We start from the raw sequence: 26226 nt of genomic DNA, 5'->3' as shown, positions 1-26226 counted from the left end.
GAAGAAAATCCTGAATAATTGTTTTCAGCAAATTAATTATTACTTCAAGAACATCAACACGTTTCTGCACTCGGCCCGGCACATTCTTAATGTTGCTTTTTATAATCATTTTGCAAATGAATGCCTCCTGTTAATGGGTGCTGATTGTATTAGCGTTCCTGTCACAATAATTCATTTAGTGCTGTTTGTAAGCGCCGTTCCGATGGTTAATGGAGAGCTGGACGCACGTTATATATTCTACACCATACTGAATGGGAACCAGTTCCGCGTTACACGCAGAGAAGACGACCGGTCACAGTCCATTCAGTCCGGTCATGAAGCGAGAGACTTTGTGGGGCGTCATTGTCGTAAATTTCCCTGGGTATCCAGGAGTCCCAGCAATCAATACATTTTGCCCCCAGTCAGTTTCCCTGATACCCCATCCACTGGCATTTGGGTGATCGGGGACATTTTGTCACCATGTGCTTGGCCAGTCTGTGGAGGTTTGAGGATTATTACAAGGTTCCTCCAGCAGACCCCCAGTATGTGAGGTCATGGGGCAGAAGTGCAGACGACTCCATGTCCCCATCCTCAGGGTATATACACCCAGTGCCCAAACTGCAGCCACGGATACATTGTTATTATGTGTTGGCTATAAGGTTGTATGTTCTCAGCAGGATATCTGCTGTATGTGGCAGTTGTGGTGTTTTGTGTGGGTTGAAGGCACTTATTCTGGATTTCTTGTCCCTTGACGCAGTATATTACTCGGTTTTTTCCTGCCGCAGATACGGACTCATTTATTTCCTGACAAACAGAATGTGGCCTCACCTTGAAACTTCTGCTCCCAGCAGAGCTCTTTCCACATTTTCTATACAAGATTTATTTCCTACTCTTAACCTGGCAAAGAATGATTTTAAATTGTGACCGTCGGACAGAAGGAAGGAACGGCCGTGCGTTCCAAGATGCAGACACTTCATATTTTACCGAAGCATTACCGGCCGGCTCCAGGACTTGGCTTATCTGTGGAAAACGACAGCTCTTGGAGGTCATTGGAGAATTGATTTGTTGACCGGCAGCCGGACACAAAGTCTCTATGAGAAGGGCTGGTGCTGCTGGGCAATAGGGGTCTCCTTGTCCTAATAGGATCCAGAATTATTTTAGGTGTTTTTTGGAACATGCACATCATAACGGTCTTGAAGTCTGTTGGAAATGTCTATTATTATATATATCTATATATAAAACCTACAATGCGCATGCGTGTGAGAAAAATGTTGGCTTAAGCAGAGTGTCTACAAATTTCACTTGGATTGCCGCACGTTTTATGGGCTTTATGAGAGATTCACAAATTGAGGATTATTTAGCTTTAAATGGCGGAATGTTTGCGCTTCTTCTTCTCTATTAAAGCAGCTGCTGAGTTATGCAGACCGGTGCGTTAATGTGAGCCTCAAGACACATCATATGTCCACAGAGAGTGACGTCAAACTAACCCCTGACCTCAAACACAACTAACTTCTGATCAGACAGCTAGTCCCTGACCCCAAACACTGCTACCCCCCGACTCCAAAAACTGCTACCCCCAACTCCAAAAACTGCTACCCCCAACTCCAAACACTGCCAACCCCCCTGACCCCAAACACTGCTAACCCCCACTCCAAAAACTGCTACCCCCTCTGACCCCAAACACTGCTAACCCCCCTGACTCCAAACACTGCTAACCCCCCTGACCCCAAACACCGCTAACCCCCTCTGACTCCAAACACTGCTAACCCCTCCACTCCAAAAACTGCTACCCCCAACTCCAAACACTGCTACCCCCAACTCCAAACACTGCCAACCCCCCTGACTCCAAACACTGCTACCCCCAACTCCAAACACTGCCAACCCCCCTGACTCCAAACACTGCTACCCCCAACTCCAAACACTGCCAATCCCCCTGACCCCAAACACTGCTAACCCCCACTCCAAATACTGCTAACCCCCTCTGACTCCAAACACTGCTCCCCCCTCTGACTCCAAATACTGCTAACCCCCCTGACCCCAAACACTGGTACCCCCAACCCCAAACACTGCTAACCCCTCCACTCCAAAAACTGCTCCCCCCCTCTGACTCCAAATACTGCTAACCCCCCTGACCCCAAACACTGCTTCCCCCTCTGACTCCAAACACTGCTAACCGCCCTGACCCCAAACACTGCTAATCCCCTCTACTCAAAAAACTGAACCCCGCATGTAACGTTATGTAGACAAGTAGGAGTAACGCCGCTAAATGTCAGGATGGCGCTGTGTTGGGTGCCGCGTCTGGTCACTGATGCTGCTGCTTCGTGGTTCATCATCAAACTACCCAAACAAAAACAGCACTGTGTCCTCCTCTCACTAACTACACGTGTCACACGTATGTGCACACCGCTGTAACGCACAAAGATGTTCTGCTAAACACCGGCTGTCATGGGCCTTATTTAGATGATGATTACGTGATATGTGATTTAGGTGATACGTGATAAAATGGCACATACTCCCGGCGGTTACTTTGTTGGCGCCAGCGATCTGTAATTCGTTTGTCTGGAACGTAACCGTGGAAACCCCCGGACGACGCTCTCCTTCATGTACTGGCTTATGGGCAAATACTTGTATTTTCAAACCCCTGAAAGAGAAGCCGTTAAGTCCTCCTGATTGTCTGTATTAAGACTTCATCATCTTGTGTTGCCGCGCATGCTTCATTCCTGCACGTGTCTTTTCACATTTATAATGAACATAGAAAGTCGCAGCAAATGAGTTTGATCCGAATATCCTCCTTCACACCAACCGGCTTTGTGACGGCGTCTTAGATTAATTGGAATTCATGCAGAATTTTAATGAGGGAGAAATATTCTTGTTAATTGGTCCACCGTTATTTTCCTAGGACACTGTAGCGTATTCAGGTCGTTCATTTGCATCTGACACAGTTTTACATTAAATTTCAACCTTTCTTCTCCAGAAGATTGTGTCGAGGTCACCAGATAAACTTTACAATCTGGCAATTAATTTGCGATTCAGCTGGGAATGTAGACAGAGATCCGTCGCCCAGTAGCTAATAGATGTGTGTATGAATGCCTGATAACGGGGTAATTACAGGGTCAATTAGGGAGCGTACGCCCTCCCCAGACAGGTTCAATCCACACCAGCTCCTTCTCTTTGCCCCAGTAAAGCGCCTTCTGTAACAGATCGCCAGACGGGGCCTGAATCTGGTTAAAGTCCTCGGTTTTCCGTTTGCTGAGAATCGGGATTTACATTTTCTGGTTTCGTTCTGGGAAAATACATCAGAAAATCCCGTTTTACTGAGTTTGCTGAATGCTTTGGGTAAAAGACGCGAGCGTCCTCGGGAAATAAAAAGCTCCTTCCAACCCAGCGATCTCCCCCAAACAGTCTGAAACGAGGGGTTCTCCTTTGCATGTTCCGTCCCTTTAACGTTTGACTTTTTTATTTCAGACGCTTGAATCTCATTTTCTGAGTTCTGAATAATCTGCCGCGCAGGATCAGCCGCGTAGCCGTAGTTCGCCAGTCCGCGCACGCACACTTTGTTTGTCTGAATTTGTTAAACAGACACGGTTTGGTTTATAACATCCTTAACAATCTATATAAAGAGGACCCGTTGTGGATTCTAGTCTTTAATACATAAGTAGAATGTTATTACTGTCTCATCAGTGATTATTATCGGTGTCTTGTACGCGAGCAACCAGCTATAAATCATTTCAAATTAATTTGCTGTTTGAGTTACAGGCAGCCCTGAGTATTAATCTCCAGTCCTGTCTCTGTGTATTTGGAATATTTATATCATGAATTTGTGAGGCTGGAGGGAGGATAAATCAGATATTCACAAGCGCATTATTTGTTCTGCTCCCAAAAACTGTGAAGCCGGGCAGCGCATGCCCTTCACTAGCAGGGTGATAAATCACATTAAAGAGCCGCGTGTATCGCACTATGATGTGTGTTATGGAATACACAATCACACGCATATGATGCTCAGATTAAGGGAGAAGCCGGTTAAATCCTCGCCTCGGCTGAGATACATATTCATGGGACGGTCCGCCTGAAGGATTCGTTGGTGTGAATTCCGAGCCTCATTGATATCCCGGAGTTCCAGGGATCAGGATCCGCATTCTAATGGTCAGTTTCACGCGCCTGCGAAGGACGTTTTAAAGACTCGGTGTGTTGGAATGAAAGGGTTCCGAGTGTCTTTATAATAATAATACGATTAATATGTTTTAGAATTCAGATGAGTTTCTCTGGCTGTAACACGGACAGTAATTGGATTCGGGTCACACGTCGGATAACACAGCGGTCAGTCCTGGGGCGAGAGCGTAGTCAATGTTAGAATGACACCAATAAAGTGACAGTGTGGTACATGTTAGCATGTCGCCTGTTTCACACGTGTGCTATCATCACACGTGTGAGTTCAATCCAATGACCGATTGTCGCGAGCAACCCCCGTGTAATAACCTTTCATTAATGTGTAGATATACAATGAGCGTGTAACTCACATGTACCTGTTGTCTACATACATGCTTTATTGTGTTGGTTTCACTCTATAGTCAGGGCAGATGTTTCCCGTTTAACCCGTATCATTTCCATGTTAGCAAAGAGATTTTCTTTGTTTTTTCTTCTTTTTTGGGGTAAATGTCATGATGTGTTAATCAAAAAAGCTGAGAACGACTCTGCTTGAAACAATGTGTTGACAGAATAACTTTTGTGTGCTGATTTCCCAGCTTTTTACACTGTTATTTATTTTTGTACCAAGAGCCAATTATCCCCTGACGCAGCGCCATGCGGTGCTTCACAGACAGGAGCTTCTAGCGCTTTATCCCCAGAGACAAAGATTCAAGTCTCCTGGCGAGTATCTGCCTCTGGATTCTGCTCCTGCCGCCTCCTGGTGGGTGCCAGGTTCTAGATTCTGTGTCACGGACTGGGTCCAAGCTGGTGACTGGAAGGACCCAGCGCGCCCGATGGTTGTGTGCAGGAGTCACGATGCAGCAGTGGAGTCTGGGGCAGGGCCTGGTGCAGGGTGACCACACTCGCCCAGGCGTTGAGCACCTAGGAAGTGCAGCCAAACACCAGCGCCCTGATATGGCAGCAGATGGAGTCCAGAACAAAGCGAATCCTGCAGGCACCCTGGAGCAGGCATGAAGCATAGCACATAGATCACGAGCAGGATGCTGCAGGCTGGGAGAATGAAGACTAAGCAAAGGGTTAATGTAGCAGACACATAACAAGCAAGGAAAAGGGAGACCAGGCAAGAAACATGATATGAGATATACACGAGAAGTGGCTAGAAACATGACATGAATAGCGTAAAGTATAAACAGGCACAAGACAAGGAATAAACATAACCTGACAAGACATACATGGTACAGGGCACAACAAAGGACAGGGAAGAAGGCAAGGAACACAGGGGAAGGAGTGAGGAGCCGGAACCCTCGGACGCTTCTTCCTTTAAGCAAGGATAGGAAATCTTAACTGGGACATGGGGAGAGGAGAGAGGAACCGGAATCCTCAGATGATTCAAGGAAGAAGGGCAAAGGTACATAAAAGACAGACAAACATGAATACAGAAACTAGCCTAGGACTACAAGATAACTATTGGAGATTTCGTCACATGATATGGCCATAGTATGCTTAGCCCACCACTACGCCAAAGTACTCCAATGACGGTGGGTCCTAACACTAATCCCTGCAGACAAAGATACTAAGCAAACAAAACATGTAAACCAAACATGTAAACCAAACACATAGCACTGAGACATACCTTAGACTGCAGACTGAGACAAACAGAACACACAGGTGGGGCACACCTAATAAAGGAAGCAGAGTTGAAGCAAAGAGCCGGAGCAGAAGCAAGGAATGGAAAATAGAACAAAGCAAAAGGAAATCCAGGAATGGATCAAAGCAAAGCAGAGAAACTACAGCAGGACAGATATGCAGCTCCGCAGCCTGGGCAGAACGTGACACAATCCCCCTCCGAAAGAGCGGCCTCTGGACGCGAACAGAAACATCAACAAAAGGAAGGCCCGCTTCAAACGGAAGAACTGAAGACACAAGTCAACCCAGGAACCAGCATACGGAGTCTGAAAAACATAGGAGTCCTTCGATGACCAGCACTGCCGCTAGTAGACCAATCTCCTCCAAAAACAGGAATCAGAACGTCTGAACAGGATTGAGGAAGTTGACTCTAGCTGACATTTAGATCCAGACGAAGGCAAAGTAGATAAGCCACTTGACAAGGCAGACACGGCAGGTGACCCACTTGCTGGGCAGACACGACAGGCACGGTTTCAGGCACAGGCACGGTTTCAGGCACAGGCACGGTTTCAGGCACAGGCACGGGTTCAGGCTCAGGCACGGGTTCAGGCTCAGGCACGGGTTCAGGCTCAGACAACAGGTTGCCCACTTGCAGGGCACTCGACTTAGGAGTCCACTTACTGGGGCGCTGGCCGCAACTCAGGAACAAGGCAGGTTCTAGAACAAGGCAGGTTCTGGAACAAGGCAGGTTCTGGAACAAGGCAGGTACTGGAACAAGGCAGGTACTGGAACAAGGCAGGTACTGGAACAAGGCAGGTTTCTGGAACAAGGCAGGTTTCTGGAACAAGGAGAAGCCCTCTTGCGGGGCACACGACTAGAAGCCCTCTTCCAGGGCACACGGCATGGCTAGAAGCCCTCTTGCAGGGCGGACGAGAACAGAGTACTACCGGGCCAGGCACAAGTACTGGTTCATGCAAGGGTACCGGCATAAGCTCAGGTAGTGGATCATGCATGCGTACCGGCTCAGGCACGGGTACAGGAACGGAGGCCCACTGGAAGGGCGGACGAGAACGGAGTACCACCGGGCCAGGCACATGTACTGGTTCATGCAAGGGTACCGGCATAAGCTCAGGTAGTGGATCATGCATGCGTACCGGCTCAGGCACGGGTACAGGAACGGAGGCCCACTGGAAGGGCAGACGGGTACGGAGGCCCACTGGAAGGGCAGACGGGTACGGAGGCCCACTGGAAGGGCAGACGCTGCAAACTCCACTCCGCGAACTCCTGGCCATTTACCTGCGGCCATGTGTCACGGACTGGGTCCAAGCTGGTGACTGGAAGGACCCAGCGCGCCCGATGGTTGTGTGCAGGAGTCACGATGCAGCAGTGGAGTCTGGGGCAGGGCCTGGTGCAGGGTGACCACACTCGCCCAGGCGTTGAGCACCTAGGAAGTGCAGCCAAACACCAGCGCCCTGATATGGCAGCAGATGGAGTCCAGAACAAAGCGAATCCTGCAGGCACCCTGGAGCAGGCATGAAGCATAGCACATAGATCACGAGCAGGATGCTGCAGGCTGGGAGAATGAAGACTAAGCAAAGGGTTAATGTAGCAGACACATAACAAGCAAGGAAAAGGGAGACCAGGCAAGAAACATGATATGAGATATACACGAGAAGTGGCTAGAAACATGACATGAATAGCGTAAAGTATAAACAGGCACAAGACAAGGAATAAACATAACCTGACAAGACATACATGGTACAGGGCACAACAAAGGACAGGGAAGAAGGCAAGGAACACAGGGGAAGGAGTGAGGAGCCGGAACCCTCGGACGCTTCTTCCTTTAAGCAAGGATAGGAAATCTTAACTGGGACATGGGGAGAGGAGAGAGGAACCGGAATCCTCAGATGATTCAAGGAAGAAGGGCAAAGGTACATAAAAGACAGACAAACATGAATACAGAAACTAGCCTAGGACTACAAGATAACTATTGGAGATTTCGTCACATGATATGGCCATAGTATGCTTAGCCCACCACTACGCCAAAGTACTCCAATGACGGTGGGTCCTAACACTAATCCCTGCAGACAAAGATACTAAGCAAACAAAACATGTAAACCAAACATGTAAACCAAACACATAGCACTGAGACATACCTTAGACTGCAGACTGAGACAAACAGAACACACAGGTGGGGCACACCTAATAAAGGAAGCAGAGTTGAAGCAAAGAGCCGGAGCAGAAGCAAGGAATGGAAAATAGAACAAAGCAAAAGGAAATCCAGGAATGGATCAAAGCAAAGCAGAGAAACTACAGCAGGACAGATATGCAGCTCCGCAGCCTGGGCAGAACGTGACATTCTGCTCCTGGTGGGTGTCAGGTTCCCGATTCTGCTCCTCGTGGGTGTCAGGTTCCAGATTCTGCTCCTGGTGGGTGTCAGGTTCTAGATTCTGCTGCTTCCTGGTGGGTGCCAGGTTCTAGATTCTGCTCCTGCCGCCTCCTGGTGGGTGTCAGGTTCTAGATTCTGCTCCTGGTGGGTGCAAGGTTCTAGATTCTGCTCCTGCCGCCTCCTGGTGGGTGCCAGGTTCTAGATTCTGCTCCTGGTGGGTGTCAGGTTCTAGATTCTGCTGCTTCCTGGTGGGTGCCAGGTTCTAGATTCTGCTGCTTCCTGGTGGGTGCCAGGTTCTAGATTCTGCTGCTTCCTGGTGGGTGCCAGGTTCCAGATTCTGCTCCTGGTGGGTGTCAGGTTCTAGATTCTGCTGCTTCCTGGTGGGTGCCAGGTTCTAGATTCTGCTCCTGGTGGGTGCCAGGTTCTAGATTCTGTTCCTGCCGCCTCCTGGTGGGTGCCAGGTTATAGATTCTGCTCCTGCTGCCTTCTGGTGGGTGCCAGGTTCTAGATTCTGCTCCTGCCGCCTCCTGGTGGGTGCCAGGTTCTAGATTCTGCTCCTGGTGGGTGCCAGGTTCCAGAATCTGTTCCTGCCGCCTCCTGGTGGGTGCCAGGTTCTAGATTCTGCTCCTGCTGCCTCCTGGTGGGTTTCAGGTTTTAGATTCTGCTCCTGTTATATCAGCGAAGCCGGCCAGATGGGGGGGGGTTGCAGTGCGGGTCAGTTTGGGGGCTGTCATTTGTGGGGGCAGAGTGTGTTTGATCAGGAGGATTCCTTCTTCTATATGTAACGCTAGGTTTGAGTAAACATTATTTCTGAATCAATGCAACGTTTGTTCAACTTGTTTTGTTGGCGGAATCGATGGAAATAACACAAGCTTAATCCGTAAAACCTCATTGTGTTTGAATTCCGAGTCGCGCATGGAGGTTTCTTTGGTCCCTGATGTATGATGGAGTTTGTATCGACTGGAATTATATGATGATTAAAGCACTGGCTTTATTTTCGCAGAAAAGCAGCTTGAACAGTTTGTGTGGTTTGTCTTTTTTTATTGGAAGTCATTCCTGGCGACATGTATTTAAGTCATCGCGGTCGTCTAATCTGGATGGCGGTGAATGGCGCCCTCCCAGCGGTAAAAACATTCTGTTTGTAAACAATCATTTGGCTTCTATGCTTCACCGGCTCCTAATATTAAAAACACCGGCTCCGCTTGTCACATTTTTCGTTTTCTTCCATTATCGCCCTGACTGCTCCGTCATGTGATTCTTTTAACACAGAGTCTGTGATTGCGGACGATTAGGAGTCTAACGCATCTGGTTTTACTGATTCTCAAGTGTTTTGGCTCCTTCTTATGGTTAACTTAAAAAACACAAGAATTCGATAGCGGGAACAGGAAGCTTGTACATGCGCGGCTGCATATTACACAATCTCTTCTCACGCCGTCAATGACGGTTTAAAAGGCAATGCATAGCCATATTCCCAGCGTGTCCAAGTGTTACACGAGATGGTGACATGTTTGACATGAAACTAGTTCATAAAATAAACTCTTTGAAGCATCTAAAAGCCTTTAAAAAGAGAGTTCTACGGAGTGACATGAATGTTACACGCATGCAAAGCACATGAATACTCTGCGTGTTGTCATACATGCACTTACCTGTCACACTATATTAAAGTTGGAGTATGGCTGCAAGGTCATATTTATCTCTTGAATTAGTCATTTTGAAATATTGAATTTTATGTTGGATAAACCACATGCGGCCGGAAACGCACTTGATGGTTTCCATAGCGACAGAAATAATCTCACATTAGCATTTTCAAGGATGAAAAACTCACAAAATGACCGCTATTTATAGACCCTTCAAGCCGTGCAGCCCGAGCGGGAATCTCCTTGAAATACATGGATCTGGGGCAGGAACGAGGCCTCCGGAGGGGCCGGTGACGGGAGACATTGCCGGTATGATGCTTTCATAGTTACGATCACGGACTCCGCAGGACCTCACGTCCACTCCACACCCCATACATGATTCCTCTCAGCTTGTTTCACGTGACACTTGCGGGGCCGAGTGAGAAATGTCAACAGAAAAGCACATGGAATGGTTTTTATACTTAAAAATCTAGAGCCCGTCGGCCGATTGAACCCGTTGGGCCCCCCAAGTCAAGCGATGGCGTTCCTGCCAGCCCACAGCTCCTTCCAGAAAATGAAAGAATATTGTAAGAATCTGCAGAAAAAGTGTTGGAACGAGAGGCATTTTTATCTCTTACTAAACTTTGCTTATCTCTCGTAAAGCGAAGCCGCTCCGGGAAGAGTCTGCACGATGTCTTTTTATTGTGCGCTGTATCAGCTCACAGTCCTGCATCATAACCCTATCTCCCCGACAAACATTCACATTTCCAGACTCCGAATTAAAATGAGAATCATTTAAAACTTAGATTTTTGTAAAAAGTGCTGTTGAGGACACTAACGATCTGTGCGCGGGGCACAAAATGCAACTTTATTTTTGTATTTTTATTCTACTCATTTCTGTAAATACACATTATCCGCAGAATAAATGAGATCATTTCAGTTTAATACCGAGTGGCCGCTGCGGAGTGAAAGAGACCATTAGTGGAACTGCTGCTCCATAAAACCTGTGATGGGCACTAAAGTGGAGAGCGGCCGCGGGCCATTAACCGGATATTTACCGGTATTTTTAATAACTCTGTGTTAATCACATTGTATCCAAATTAAATGGTGACTGTAACGTTAACCCTTTCCCGAGAGCTGCTCTGGGAAATGGTTTTAAATGGGGCAGTTAGGTTTACAGAGCGCAATGTGCCCCCCAAAATCCCAATATTTACAGGATGAGGTTAACATGAACGACCCCGAACAGCGGATGCAGGGATTACATGCACCCTCATGCACCACGTGAAGGTGATATTTTCAGTGTAATGCTTCTCTTTGGATGCATTATTTAGGGGGTTTTGGGTTAAATGCTCCCTTTGGCTCTGCTCATAATTCGGGTCTCCTCGGATTTTCATCATAGCCGGGTTTGGGATCCGTGTTGAATGACTGAACCCAGTGATCACTAGTTTCCAGAAAGTATTTAGTATGATTGGGTTACCCAAAGCGTGCTGACGTGGAGAGGGACCATATCTTGAGTATAAAGCCCTCGATCCTGTAAATAAAAATGGCCGCAGAAAGCGTTTACACCGCGTACTTTAAAGCTGACCCTCTACTGCAATGTCAGGGGACACGGCTGTACGGGCATGCTGGGATTTGTGGGCAATGGGACCACCTGCCGGGGGAGGTCTCCAGGTGTCATCCTTAAAAATGTTCATTGAGACCAGGGGGCCAGAATTCTATCTGACACAATTAGTCAGTTATGGCTGCTGGTCGCCAAACCAGAGGCCAAAGGAGCATTTCCAGGATGCCTCCAGAACACAGCTGAACACGTATGTGTTTCACAAGCTCCTTGGAGATGATACGGGAGAGAAGTCGGTGTCTCTAGTGACGGGCAATGTAAATGGGGGTACGCTGAGCCCCCACAATGCGCTTCCTGTACCCCTTGTTTCTGTTTTGAGTTCACTGCTTTTTGTGGGGAAATTTTTAATGCTACTGAGGGTCTTTTGTGAAACGATGCAGAAGGTGTAATGGCGTCTCCGTCTGACCGCCATGTTTGGATCACGTTTATTCCGTGCGCCAGGTACACACGGCAGGCACAGAGAGAGATGATTACGGCGAGACGCTTCACAGTAGAAAGCACTGACCCAGTTAGTATTTAATAACGTGAACAGAAGATAAAAACTCATTTCAGAAGAATCCTGATCACCCGAGCCTTCAGCTCATTAGATCCGGGATGGAGAAAAATAGATTATGAAAATTACCACTAATAATATTGTATAATGAGAAAAGTGAACCAATTCCAGGGATGCTGCAACCAAAATCCCAAGCAGAAACCTCAGTTATAGCTGCTAGCGGAGAGGGGTATCGTTGCACCGGAGGGAGGGGATAAGAAGGCCTCATGTAAAGTGGCAGCATATTCTGTGGAATATAACAGGCTTTATTTTGGGGAAATTATGTGTTTATAGATATATTATATCATAATGAAGCAATATTATCATGGCTCCTGTCAGTGGGGGGATATATCGGGCAGCGAGTAAACATTTCATCCTCAAAGCTGATGTGTTAGAAGCAGGAAAAATTGGCACCGTAAGGATCTGAACGACTTTGACGAGGGCCAAATTGTGACGGCAAGACGACCGCGTCAGAACATCTCCAAAACGGCAGCTCTTGTGGGTCCCGCTGCCGAAAGCGCCTGCAATGGGCACATGAGCAGAAGAACTGAACCGCAGAGCTGATGCATCCCGGTTTCTTTTACATCACGTGGAGGGCCGGGTGCGCCACTTACCTGGAGAACGCGCCGCACCGCCCCGCATCCATGGAGGCCGCACCTCGCACAGCTTCAGAGGTCTAGTGGAGTCCATGCCTCGACGGGGCAAACGGGGGGCCGACACGGTATGAGACAGGTGGTCATAATGTTATGGCTGATCGCTGTATATATATATATATATAATAATGTTATGGCTAATCGCTGTACATATATATATAATAATGTTATGGCTGATCGCTGTATATATATATATATATATAATAATGTTATGGCTGATCGCTGTATATATATATATATAATAATAATGTTATGGCTGATCGCTGTATATATATATATATAATAATAATGTTATGGCTGATCGCTGTATATATATATATATAATAATAATGCTATGGCTGATCGCTGTATATATATATATATATAATGTTATGGCTGATCGCTGTGTATATATATATATATAATGTTATGGCTGATCGCTGTATATATATATATATAATAATAATGCTATGGCTGATCGCTGTATATATATATATATATAATAATGTTATGGCTGATCGCTGTGTATATATATATATATAATGTTATGGCTGATCGCTGTATATATATATATATATATATAATGTTATGGCTAATCGCTGTATATATATATATATATAATAATGTTATGGCTGATCGCTGTATATATATATATATATAATAATGTTATGGCTGATCGCTGTATATATATATATATATATATAATGTTATGGCTGATCGCTGTGTATATATATATATATATATATATATATATATATATATATATATATAATAATGATATGGCTGATCGCTGTGTATATATATATATAATGTTATGACTGATCGCTATATATATATATATATATATATATATATAATGTTATGACTGATCGCTATATATATCCTGATGAAAGTCTGTAATAAACAAGACTGAAACGTTGACTTGAAAACCGAAGTTGTTTGTGTGGTTATTTGGAAAGTCCCTGGAGTGCCGGTAACTATTTTTATATATATAATGTTATGGCTGATCGCTGTATATATATATATATATATATATAGTTATGGCTGATCGGTGCATTTATGGAAGTATTGCCCAAACGGAGCTGCGCAGAATATAACATGGTTTGCTGGGTACGGATGATAAAGCAGGTTAAGGGAAATCTGGGGAAAGCGGAGAGCTCCGTGATGGCACCAGCAGGTTAGAAATGATGATCCTGTTCCTTTAATTAACTGTAATTGTTGTGCATGGGGAAGTAACTCTGCAGATACCTCTTGGGAATGGGAATTTACTGGCAGAGGCACAAGACTTTGGTGATAATGGGTGAAGGACGCCCCGGTAGGTGCACCATTTACAGGAAGAGAGATACTCTGCAGGCAGGAGCATCAGGAAAAGAGATACTCTGCAGGCAGGAGCATCAGGAAAAGAGATACTCTGCAGGTAGGAGCATCAGGAAAAGAGATACTCTGCAGGTAGGAGCTACAGGAAGAGAGATACTCTGCAGGCAAGAGCATCAGGAAAAGAGATACTCTGCAGGCAGGAGCATCAGGAAAAGAGATACTCTGCAGGTAGGAGCTACAGAAAGGGAAATACTCTGCAGGGAGGAACTACAGGGAGAGATATTCTGCAGGGATGAGCTAGAGGAAGAGATACTCTGCAGCGAGGCACATCAGGAAAAGAGATACTCTGCAGGTAGAAGCTACAGGAAAAGAGATACTCTGCAGGTAGGAGCTTTGATCTGCCCCTGAGGCTTTCTAGGTTGTTTCTGTCCTCCCCTTGAAAATAAAGCCAAAGAGAAATCTGTGGTTATTGATAGAAATACTTCACCCTATGCACCCTACAGTCACCGAGCCCGGGACAGGAGAGCATCACATTAAATACTGCATTAATTAACCCTCGTGTCTTGGATGGATTGTTAACTCTTTGTAACTGTGCATAGTTTTCATAGACTTCTAAGCGGATAACCCCATGTGGTGTAGCCTGTCTGTGCTGCATGGTTTCCATGTTTCATTGCCGTTTCTTGAAGCTGTTTTTGCACCTGATGACTTCAGAAGACCGTCACCTTATATCATCCTGTTTGAGGTTTCTCTGCCGCGTGATGTCTCAGGGCAGTCTAATCCCTTGTCACTTGGCCATAACTCTACTTAGAAGACAGACTGTTTAACTATAGAGGTCCTGATGAGCTAAAGCCACCTTAGGCAAGATGGGACGGAGAATATATCTGGGAATCCGTCTAATAGAATTACCTTCATCTGATCACAGTTATCAGACCTGGAGGAGCTGCGGAGCTACTTTAATACAACCTGTGACCGAGCATATATGTCCGTTTGTATAGTGCGAGAGATCAGTGTGTGTGCATGAGTATAGTGTGAGGGATCGTATATGTCCGTTTGTATAGTGCGAGAGATCAGTGTGTGTGCATGAGTATAGTGTGAGGCATCGTATATGTCCGTTTGTATAGTGCGAGAGATCAGTGTGTGCATGAGTATAGTGTGAGGGATCGTATATGTCCGTTTGTATAGTGCGAGAGATCAGTGTGTGCATGAGTATAGTGTGAGGCATCGTATATGTCCGTTTGTATAGTGCGAGAGATCAGTGTGTGCATGAGTATAGTGTGAGGGATCGTATATGTCCGTTTGTATAGTGCGAGAGATCAGTGTGTGCATGAGTATAGTGTGAGGGATTGTATATGTCCGTTTGTATAGTGCGAGAGATCAGTGTGTGCATGAGTATAGTGTGAGGGATTGTATATGTCCGTTTGTATAGTGCGAGAGATCAGTGTGTGCATGAGTATAGTGTGAGGGATTGTATATGTCCGTTTGTATAGTGCGAGAGATCAGTGTGTGTGCATGAGTATAGTGTGAGGGATCGTATATGTCCGTTTGTATAGTGCGAGAGATCCGTGTGTGCATGAGTATAGTGTGAGGGATCGTATATGTCCGTTTGTATAGTGCGAGAGATCCGTGTGTGCATCAGTATAGTGTGAGGGATCGTATATGTCCGTTTGTATAGTGCGAGAGATCCGTGTGTGCAGGAGTATAGTGTGAGGGATCGTATAAGTCCGTTTGTATAGTGCGAGAGATCCGTGTGTGCATGCATGTGTATGTAGACCGAGAAATCAACGTGTAATGATTTCACAGCCACGCTTGAGTGCTGTGAGCTCTCTGCCTTTTCACGGTGGGCTGTGGGCGGTTCTTTAAAGCTCCGCCTTGCTCTGGCCTATATAAGCCTGCAGGATTCCATTGCCTTGTGTTTTACGCTGGCTACCAAGTGCCTCCCCCCCTGCCCCTGATTTTCCTGTGCATGACTCTGCTTCGTGTGACTACGCGCCCTGATTCCTGGCTACTGTACTCTGACACCGCTGACTTCCATATTCCTGACTCTGATTTGTCTGACTACCCGTTCTGGTTTCTGACCCCGGCATTTTTGCTGCGTTATTGTTCATTCAATACAACGATTTTTATATTTTTGTGTCGGTCTGGTTCCTGGTGCGTAACACTGTGTTGTGCGTGTGTATAGCGAGAGGGATTGGTATTGTGCCAGAGATTGTGCATGTGTTTGTGTATAGCGCAAGAGATTGTGTACTTGTATGTGTAGAGGGCCCAGTGAGGAATCCGGTAAGGGATCTAGAGGTGAAGTCTGTCCTTTCTATTTGTTTGTAGGGGCAGCCGGCTGCTTAATGTTCTCGGCCATTAACCAGATGCTCAGGAATCTCTTGGAACTTGGTACACATTGAGCATTTCATTGAATTTGTTCTTGTTTATTAAATTCTTGTGATTTATATTTTCGCTCCCTGATTAGGGGGTTTAATAGACCCTGTAATGTGGTTACTTTTAACTGAGTTGTACATCCCATGTTTAATTACTTGAATTAAAATGTATCCAGTTGGCAGAATGTATTCCTCAAAGTCTGATTTACAACAAGACGCATTTGTATTATATATTGTATTTATACTATTTCTATGTACTATTTATACTGAGCCTAAGGTGCCCCATGCTCAAATGGGTCTGTTCAATGTATCCTTAATTAGCATTTATTATCAGAAGGCTTGGCAGTGCGTTGGGTATAATTGGCTGGAGACATGAATCGTGAAGGTAATTGGAATCAGCATTAGCCAAGATTTCAAAAAGATGAGCGTTATCCGTCATAAAAGAGAAACATTTTATTTAAAGATTTCAAGTTAATCCCCCCCCCCCGGGGGCAGAATGTGGTTGACCCCACATCTCCCATACCAGTTCCACCTTCTCTTTCTTCTTTTCTTTTGTTATTTCAGACCTGGGTAAGTATGTTTAACTTCTAATTTAAAACATCACTAATTACATTAAGAGACACAAAGCTCAGATCAACAGGCAGCCGAGGTGAAAGAGCAGGCAGATTATCGATTCCCCTCGGTCAATACATTCGAGCTAATAGCTGCTGTGGAGAATTGATCTGTCGGTGTGAAAAAACAAACCACGCGGGTCTCCTGTTGTCTGTATCCCTTACTTTGGTCTAAAGGAAAAGCTTTGTCGATATTTAAATCTGTTTCATTTTCACCTCTTATTAATCCTGGCCCTGACCTCAATAAAGGCAAATTCTCGCTGATGTCTATTGGCCGCCATTTCCACCTTGATAACGTCTCTTGTGGCTTTTGTGGTGAAACTGGATGATTTGAGCACTTTTTGTTGACCTTCTCCGATGACAAATTCCAGATCCTGGGTGGGAGCTGTGGAATAAATCACCTGTCAGGCGCTGGAAAGCCAGTCCGTGTCAGTCTCTGATTGAAGGCCTTGTCTCCGGTGCAGATTTATATCTTGCGTCTTTATTAGACTTCTGAACAAGTACTTTTAAAAGTGATGTTTTCTTTTTTTCTTCATTCATCAGCTGAGATCATCCATTATATCATGTGACGTCAGTCATCCAACCCAACCTAATGAAGTTTTGGAGACTGGTGGGTGCTGGCGGGTGCTGGCGATAGGTGAACATTGACTCACTTCTGGTGAGCACACTTTGCCACAGTCAGGGCCACAGAAGATGTGCACAGTATGTCACACGTATTGATACGTGACACTAATTTCACCTATTCAGCACCTGTGGTGGGATTCCCACCAGAACATCAGGGGGGTTTGCTCCACCCCATTCTTCCAGCATTTTAATTTGTCCCCACCAATTACATGACACTGTTCCACCTGCAAAATCGACAAATGTTCACTTTTCTATCATGTAGTTGTCCTTCGGAATTCTGACTTAACCTCCCACTGGATTGTAAGCTCTTTGGAGCAGCTCGACTTCCTGGGGGTTACATTTGTTGCATGCTGTTTTGGGGGTTACACATACATCGCAGGTTCTCCTTAAGGAATTTTCTTCTCTCGGCAGCAGGTATAAAGTATTCCGCAGACACTGAATGAAGGTAATTTAAGCAAATCCTGCATATTATGCTCTGTTTGAACGCGGTGATTTGGCTCTTATCACTTAATATTTCCTCTGACAATCTGACTCCAAGAAGCAGCAGAAACCTCATCTTTCGTTTGCAAATAATTTCTGACGGGCCCCATCATCGCCGCACATGTATTAATGAGGGATAGGACAGTAGAGCCTGGAGTTAATGAAATTTCACTGTCAATATGGGAAGCCATCATTAAGTGGGACCTTCATATTATTGACAGACAGAAGAATAAAGCATTAAAGAAGCAGAACACAAAGAAAGAGGGTGCGTTATATCTTACAGATTAACAATGTTCATCCAGCGACTGCTTCCCCGCATTCAGTTGTGGGTACAGGACTGATTCTTGGGCATGTCTAGCAGGACATGGGCATCATCATGCAGGCTTTGGTGTGGAAGCTGTTTGTACAAAATGTTAAAACACATTTTATAAAAAAGAAAAGTTCTCTGGACGCCGACTCCCGGTCAATGAGGACGAGCAACACAAACAGTTAACAGGACAAAATGATTTGGCACTTTTATTCACACAACGTGCATCTCCTCATCTCTCTCTCTGTCTCTCCCTCTGTGGTTGGGAATCGCTTGCTTGGGGTGAATGCAGATAAAGAGCTCAAGGTCACTGTTAATTGATAAGTCAATACGTCCGTGACTCGCCCACTGTGGACTCTTTATCTGACTTTATTCAGAGTCACTCTCAGATACATGTTTCGTCAGGATTTCCAGACAAGGTCGGACAGCATCTCACAAGCTCCAACTTCCTGCACTTTTCTGCCCAAAGTGTCCTCTCTGCTGGAGTCCTGACAGCTCCTTATTATGAATTAATGTTTGTAACCGAGTCAAACCACAAAATAACATGTGTCCGCGTATGCATCGTATGATGCCAGAGCACCTCCGTCCTCTCCCAGTGCGTTTGGAAACAGGATTTAGAGAGGGAATGAGTGAAACGCTAATTAAAATCTGGCGTTCGGTAATTGCTTTTAAAATGGACAGTGACCTCCATGAAACGTTCTTTGATGAATTGATCATCAGACTCTTCTACTAATCCCGGGGATTGTAAGGATGTTGAATTAATTGCTGCTGAAAATATCTGGGCGAGTAGAAATAATGTAAGAAAAGGTTGGGGGTTGTGCACTCATTTCACAATCTTCTCTGTCTGCCAGGGCCAAACAGAACAGGGAAATAGAATTCAACTCCCCTAACTGGTTCCTCGAAGGGCCTGTCGGATCCAGAGCTCTCCTGGTCTTCAGCGGTCATCTTGTTGCATCTGGTTGGTAGTAAATGTTTCATTGCAGTCCTCACAGCAGAATAACATGTTTACCCTCAAAAACAGCAGCATTAGTCGCTTCCAGTCTGACTGCTAAAATAACACGCAACAGCTCGCCCACTTACGGGCGTCACGCTGCCTTGTGCAGCCTCGTTTTCCTTGACTTTCCATGTGGTCTTAAGTCTGGTGAGGCTGCCATTGAGGCTGTCAGTTGGATTAAGGAGGCATTATGATGGGGTAGGGGGGCTGTAGCCCTAAAGTAGACATTTTCAGGAAAAAGGCCTGGCTGCTAGAGTGGGTTAAATCACGATTTATATTTATGTGTTAGATTATTGATATATAATTGCTCCTTAGTGTGTTGGGGGCACTGGAACTGCTTTAATTCACCCCAGGCAGGACTATTAAGGCACCTGATCCTCAGATGCCAGGTCTGAGGATCCAGCCAAATAAAACATGTTGTCCGCGCAGGCTCTTGGTTTGAAAGGACATTTAATTACCGAAGCCCCTGCTCTAATGGCGTCTCCTCTGCTTCTCCATCTGTTCTCGTTGCTGGTGCATCTGCTGCCCGTCGCTGGGTTAAAGCAAACGTTCGGTGGAAACGCTCGCTGTAGGATGGAAGTCTGCGCTCTGACCGCTCCGCGGCTCTCGGTGCGTTTAGTCAATTTGCAATATTGTCTTTAAAATGGAAATGATTCTGCAGTTTCACGCTGCGTATCTGAGTCCACAAAGCAGGCTCATAGCGGGTCCTGCACCTCCTGCCATATATTCTAAATTCATGTTCTTCCTTCCCTGAAATCCTCGGGTGTTGAATCTTTCGCACGTTTGTCACAAACATCTCGGGGGGGGGGGATATCTAGGCCATTCGCTGCAGTCTGACTTTTAATGCATTCAAATGAAACCGAATGGTGCCCAGTCTGATCCTGAAAGTGTCTGTGCTTTGATTTCATGTATTAGACGCCGCCAGAGTGTTTGGCAAATGTGTAGTAGTGCGAGGGGCACATGTGGGGGCCTAGAAGATCCAGCTTCGGCTCGGAGAAGGAAGGGGCTGGATATCCCCTCCGGAGAGTGCAGCCCCAGAACGCAAAGATACGGAGCCTAGTGGCCACCGTGGCCCTACCCTTGGAGCACTGGTTCACTTTTTTATTGTTGGGGAAGCACCATACTGGGATTATGGAACAATGGGTGTCATTATTAGGGTGATCGTTCGTGTCGGTAACCTGACGCAGTACGGGCGTTAATGCGGTAATGATGGCGCATCACATATTTCTTGGAAGGTGAGACCCTCGTGCAGCGGCCCAATCATTGTGTTTGTCCTGTGTAGCTGTCATTGCTTTGTTGCTTTACGGCGATGACTCGATGAAAGCGATATTCTGCAGGTCGTTACGCTCCTGAGCAGGATGTGCTGATGATTAAGGGTTCACTTCTGTGCTTCTTAATGAAGCATCAGATGGCAGCAGAGCATCGCACCTCACTAATTGTAACGGACCTCGTCCAGCACACCCTGCTGCTGGGTTACCACGGCAACCCTGTATCCTAACAGTACCCGGCTGTAAGGATGCTGAGGAGGAGAGTGCACGGACTGACAGACACTCAGACAGACCAAGGTCTGACCGTGCGGGTGCAGCCAGTGGGTAAAGCAGGTTTTCACAAACCATACAGTCCCAGATAATGAAAAATAGATTACAATCGGTATTAATCTGTATTGGCCCCGATTAAGAAACAACATGGCTTCAAAAGGGAGACATTCGTGTGGATGGCGAAGACCGAACTCTCCAGTGCTTCCCAACAACAAATGCTGGCGCCAAATGAGACTGAATGGAGAACATATAGACTGAACACGAAAAGATCCCAAGCAGGGCCACATGTGGAAATACAAGTAAAATAACAGAATTCATCTTTTCCAACCCATATTCTCCATGTCCCAGCGGTCCGAGGGGTGTCCACTTTAATGACTTCTGCTTTTTACATACATGTAATGACTGTCAGGGACCCGTGCTGGTATTATGAAGACGCCACGTGTGCATGTTATTAGGTGTCCATGTCTATCGCGAGGTCGAGAGGAGGCCATGGAGGACATTCTGCATCTTCAGCTTCAGCTCAGCCTCGTATTGTGTGGCCATTTCTTATTGTTCTAAAGGAATTCTTTTCCCAAACGTCATGTGAATAGAATGAAGCGGCACTGAGAAATAATCTGCACTAAATGTCACGCGCCGCACGCAGCGATGGAGACGATACTGTTGTGGCCTCACTGTATATTCTCTTTATTTCCGCTGCAGCTCCAATATCTGTGTTTTATTGGCCGCGCTTTGTGTATTAACGCTTCTATAAAACACACGCAGTCACAATGTAATTATTAATCACATCGCATACGTATAGATATAAAATATGAATCCCCGCGTGGTGCCAGACAAACACTTGTGTTTATTGCGTTACAATCGTGAGCTTTATCCAGTGAATTGTAAGCCGGGAGAGGTGAGAGCGTTTGAGTAATCGCTTCATAAATAAGCAGCGAAATTATGCGCAAGATGTCATACAAAGATCACGAACCAGCCCGGAGGCAAGAAACGCGTAATGGCCGCTTGCAAACCGAGTGACATTGTGTCTCCAGCCTCCGCTTATAATCACTCCGGAAAGTCCAGTATCTTTCTGTCACCGAAATAATACCGAGTATTACGGGAGACGAAACCCCTCAGCAGAGCTTTAATGATACGCAACGCAGGGCCAGTGTCTGAGTTTGTATTAAATGACAACTTATTGTTCCCATCCACTAATTATGAGCGAGGCAGGACTGGCGGGACTCCAGCAGAGCGCATGGAACCGCAGCTTTAAGGTGCCAGCCTTGGTCATCACACCGCAATACCCAGCATGGCGGAGGCACCGGCTGCTGGGGCGGAATGGCAGAATTCACATGGAATCTACCGGAGTGCGATGAATGCGATGGGAAGATGGTGACTGGGGGCTTCGATCTTTACTGGTTTCTTGTCACCTGTAATCTGCGTGCGGTGGCTGCTCTCTCACCTCCTGTTATCAGGTTACCATGTCGCACTGATAAATACCGGACATTCACAGTGACACGTTACATGTCGATACCATGTTGCATTGATGAATACTGGACTTTCGCCGTGACGCGTTACATGTCGATACCATGTTGTAAAGATAATGTCCAGACATCCGCAGCACATGCTACATGTAGATACAATGTCGCAGCGCACGTTCCCTACCATAATGATTTTCTCTGCTTTGTTTCCAAACAGCTTTCTGTGAAGAGGAATGCAGATATGGAGGGACATGTGTCGCCCCCAATAAATGCACCTGCCCCCCCGGATTCACGGGAAGTCACTGCGAGAAAGGTAAGGACTCTTCCCAGCACCTGCGGAAATGGACTAAACTGTTTTGCATTGTGGAGCGTTCGGTCCGGATCCGTGTTAGACTATAGAGCCCGTGAGCTACAGAGAGCCAGAACATACCGGGGGCTCCACTCACAGAAGTAGAATAGAAAGCCCCCCCTGATTAGAATGCCAATTAAAACTGACCGGAATCTGCAACTACTGCCAATCGTTAATATCTCTATCATGTACTTTGAGCGCAGAATGAGTGATTATCACCAGGAGGTATTGGACTCCACTTACCCGGCGGGTAGCTGCCTGCGCAGCTTATTGACCAGAAAATGGCCCTTATTGCCCTGCATTTGCAGTCACTGTCTCTGGCAGCTGGGAAGCCTCAGTAATCAGGGTAATTAACCCCCCCAGCGGAAATCTCACTAATTAACCGGTAGTGTCACTCTGGGCTGAAGTTGCCCGAGGCGGGTTTAAGGGAGACTCTTCCATCGGCTGCATCGACTTGTTGTGTCATTTAAAACCATAATTGAGTTAAGGAAGAATAATTGGTGATGCCACGAGGCGAGCGGGTGCTAATAGAAACAAGCATTAGCAGGGGGTACCGAGATCAGGGGGGCTTTATCGACTGTTTTTAACTGCATCATATAAAACATTAAGACGTGACAGTAAGGAACATTACCAAACAAACACATTTCTACAACGATCCAGATGACTCTGAATATCGTTGCCACATGTACCCTTAGATGATAAGGGGAATCCACCCCTCACTGCCCATTTACCCCGAGGGTTTATGTTCATGACGCCTAGAAGATATAATTGGGGGGTTTTCTAGGAATCTGTGGGTTAGTAACAAATGTGTTAGATTAGAACTGTATCAAAAACAGGAATCAGGAAGACGGGCCAGTTCCAGGGCACAGGAGCCAGAGAGTGAGGGGGCAGATATGGGGGCAGATAAAGGAACAGAATGAATCTGACAAGTTTTGGCAGAGAAACCCAGGAACGTCTGCGCATGCAAAGCAAACAAGAAGCAGAAGGATCTTAGGAATCCAACAGTTCAAGGAGAAACAGAACCTTAAGATGGGATCTAAAGGATTTTTATTCTTTGGGAATGTCTTTCAGACCAGCTTCAGTGTAACCCCTTAAGCCCTATGACGGGTTTAGATGGAGAAGGCGCTGGTCCAGATGATGGCGCCGTTCGGGGGGTTCTGTGTTAAATGTTTTGGTCGGTGAATTGGGTTAAATGTTTACTTGTGTCTGCTACATGCCAACTGAACATGCAGTGTCGTTAATGTGTTACCGGCTTGTGATCAGGTCATAGTGTAGCGTTGGTGCCTGACGTGTTGACTGGGTGAACTGGCCCCTGTAGTGCATCGGTGGGGCTATTACCCCACGGACCCCACATTCTGGTATCTGGTGCCAGACCGTGCTCCAGGTTACCGTGTGTTAATGAGGCACATATTTACTGCACTTAACTCCTCTGTTTTCTGACAGTCCCGGGTTTGGCAAATATATTATAATATTTATTTCCTAGACCCAGACCCCCCCCCCAAAAAACACTGTTCTTTAAAAATACGTCGACTCCAAGGAGAGGGAGAAGCTGGAAATGATTCCCCCTGAGATCATGGATTATTTCTACTTAACTGGCAATCTAACAGAAGCCATTATGACTTTTTTTAAAGGCTTTTTGTTAACGCTTGAGTGATGTAGTTTAGATTTATCATTTACTCTTATTAAATATACTAAGGAAAGAAATAAAAACTCGCAGATGGACGATTCTGGTGCCCTTTGCAATTTTAGAACTCTGCTGAAATTAGCGTATAAATCGGGTGCTTTTTGGAGGAGCAGAAATTGTGATATAAACTTTAAAGGAGGCGAGCGCAGGTTCTCCTAGTTGTTTTTTTTGCTTTAGCGCAGGGGCCACGGTGACGTCGTTGTGACTTTCTCACACGTTAACAAGATAACGGAAACAACAAGATGGTAATTCCATCAAATGAAAATAAGTCAGAATGATGTTATCGTCCGAAGAAATGCCTTCCGCAGATTGGCGGCTCGATTTGGGAGCCGAAACAGACTCCGGAGCTCCAGAGTTTGCCTGTCATGGCCCGATGAGACGCACACATTTTGTCAGTGATTTCCAGGCCACCGGGGAGTCGGACTCCTGAGCCAACTGTTAGATCTGGTTCACGTGACGCCAAACGCGCATGCACAAAGCGCAAGCCTCTAGACATACTTTATGCAGAAAACATGTCCTTCCCTTCACTAACCTAAAGAAGTACGAGAAACAAAAACAGCTAAATGAGGACATTTTTGTAAACATTAACCATTTTTATTTTGCCTTGGATGGATTTTACATTCTTTAATGCCGTTGAATATTTTTAAAACAAAACTGAAAAGACACGTTTGAAGGGGAAAAGGGTAATGTTTCGAGCCGGCCAGTTGTGCTGATGCACCATTTGTCAGGATATAAATAGGATTAAGATTTCAGAGATACTAAGCCCAGTTGGGAGCTGAGGGGCCACTGTGATTTACCCCAATCTTACCCCCTGACTAACAAGCGCTTGTTTCCTCCAAATGTGCCAATCTGCGTGTGATGGATCCCCGACAAAACTGCACCCACAAAGTCTGTATTAAGGCACCCGATTCCTGGCCAGAACTTAGATTGTGCTGGAGCCGTGGCCTTTCTGAAATGTTCTTTTTCAAATTATTTTAAAGCTCTGAAGTGGCCGGGGCAATGACATCATGCAGGACGCTTCCAAAAACATAGAGTCTCCTTAACTGGGGCAAAAACCTGGTTTAGCAGTGATATGATTTTGAGTAAAAACAACAAAATAAATCTTTGAGCGAAAACAAATTCCCTCCCCAATCCATATAGCAGTACGCTGGGGAAGTATATTAACAGGAAGCCAGAGAAACAGCCAGCAGGAAGTGAACGTTGTGAACGTAAAAAGCTTCCCCCAGCTGCAGGAACATTACATGAACTTCCCCCTGATTCTGATTGGTTAATTTGAGGGGGCAGCATGTTTACCCATCTCGGACCAAACCCTAGGGCAGTTATTCCAAACGGCATTCTTAAAATGCAGCTACTGCCGTTAATCTGAGTTTAATACCTAATTCTGCAATAATAAAGGATTGTGTAAAAACGGCAGATTTCGTTTGGCTTTATGATGTGGGCTCGATACTTGTATAAATCAGAATGAGAGGCTGTCATGAACAGAGACCTTACAATGTATTGTGCTTCCTAATGAGAATATGGAGACTCTGCGGTGCTAACGTTCTCACCCAATTACTTTTTGATAGCGAGAGGTAGTGAAGATAAATGAGTCGCCTCGGGCCAAGTCAGTGCCTGTGTGAAGGTTTCCACTTAGCATTGAGATGCTTTGTCATCACCTCCAAGAGAACTTTTCCCATACTTTCTGGCAGATTTAGAATGCTGTGCCTCACCAGGGCACGTCCGGGCAAAGTGGGCAAAACATTGTTATTTTAACCCAAAGGATCTTCAGAATGGGTTAACTGCATGAAGCATCCATAAAGTAAGATCATAGGGTTAAATACTGAACAATGGATCTTGGTACCAAGCTTGTAATGTGTGGGGGGCTGCAGGGGTCCTGGGGTCCTCCACAGGACAGTGTGGGGTATTTAACTTAGAATACGATCAGTGTTTCTTGACAGGTACAGTGAAATTCTGCC

At 45.9% G+C, this 26226-nt stretch overlaps 1 protein-coding gene across 2 annotated transcripts in view; it reads left to right on the top strand.

The window, feature by feature from the left end:
- Positions 1 to 26226, top strand: part of NELL1 (neural EGFL like 1) — a 158486-nt gene that overhangs the window by 108080 nt on the left and 24180 nt on the right. For both annotated transcript variants that reach the window (XM_053449003.1, XM_053449002.1), the window contains exon 14: positions 22456 to 22551. In XM_053449003.1, coding sequence (XP_053304978.1) covers positions 22456 to 22551 — 96 coding nt within the window. The remainder of the gene's footprint in view (positions 1 to 22455; positions 22552 to 26226) is intronic.

Source organism: Spea bombifrons, chromosome 10, assembly GCF_027358695.1.
Source record: "Spea bombifrons isolate aSpeBom1 chromosome 10, aSpeBom1.2.pri, whole genome shotgun sequence".
Taxonomy (NCBI): Eukaryota; Metazoa; Chordata; class Amphibia; order Anura; family Pelobatidae; genus Spea; species Spea bombifrons.
Note: the sequence above shows the minus strand (reverse complement) of the source record. Positions and strands in the feature narration are given on the sequence as shown.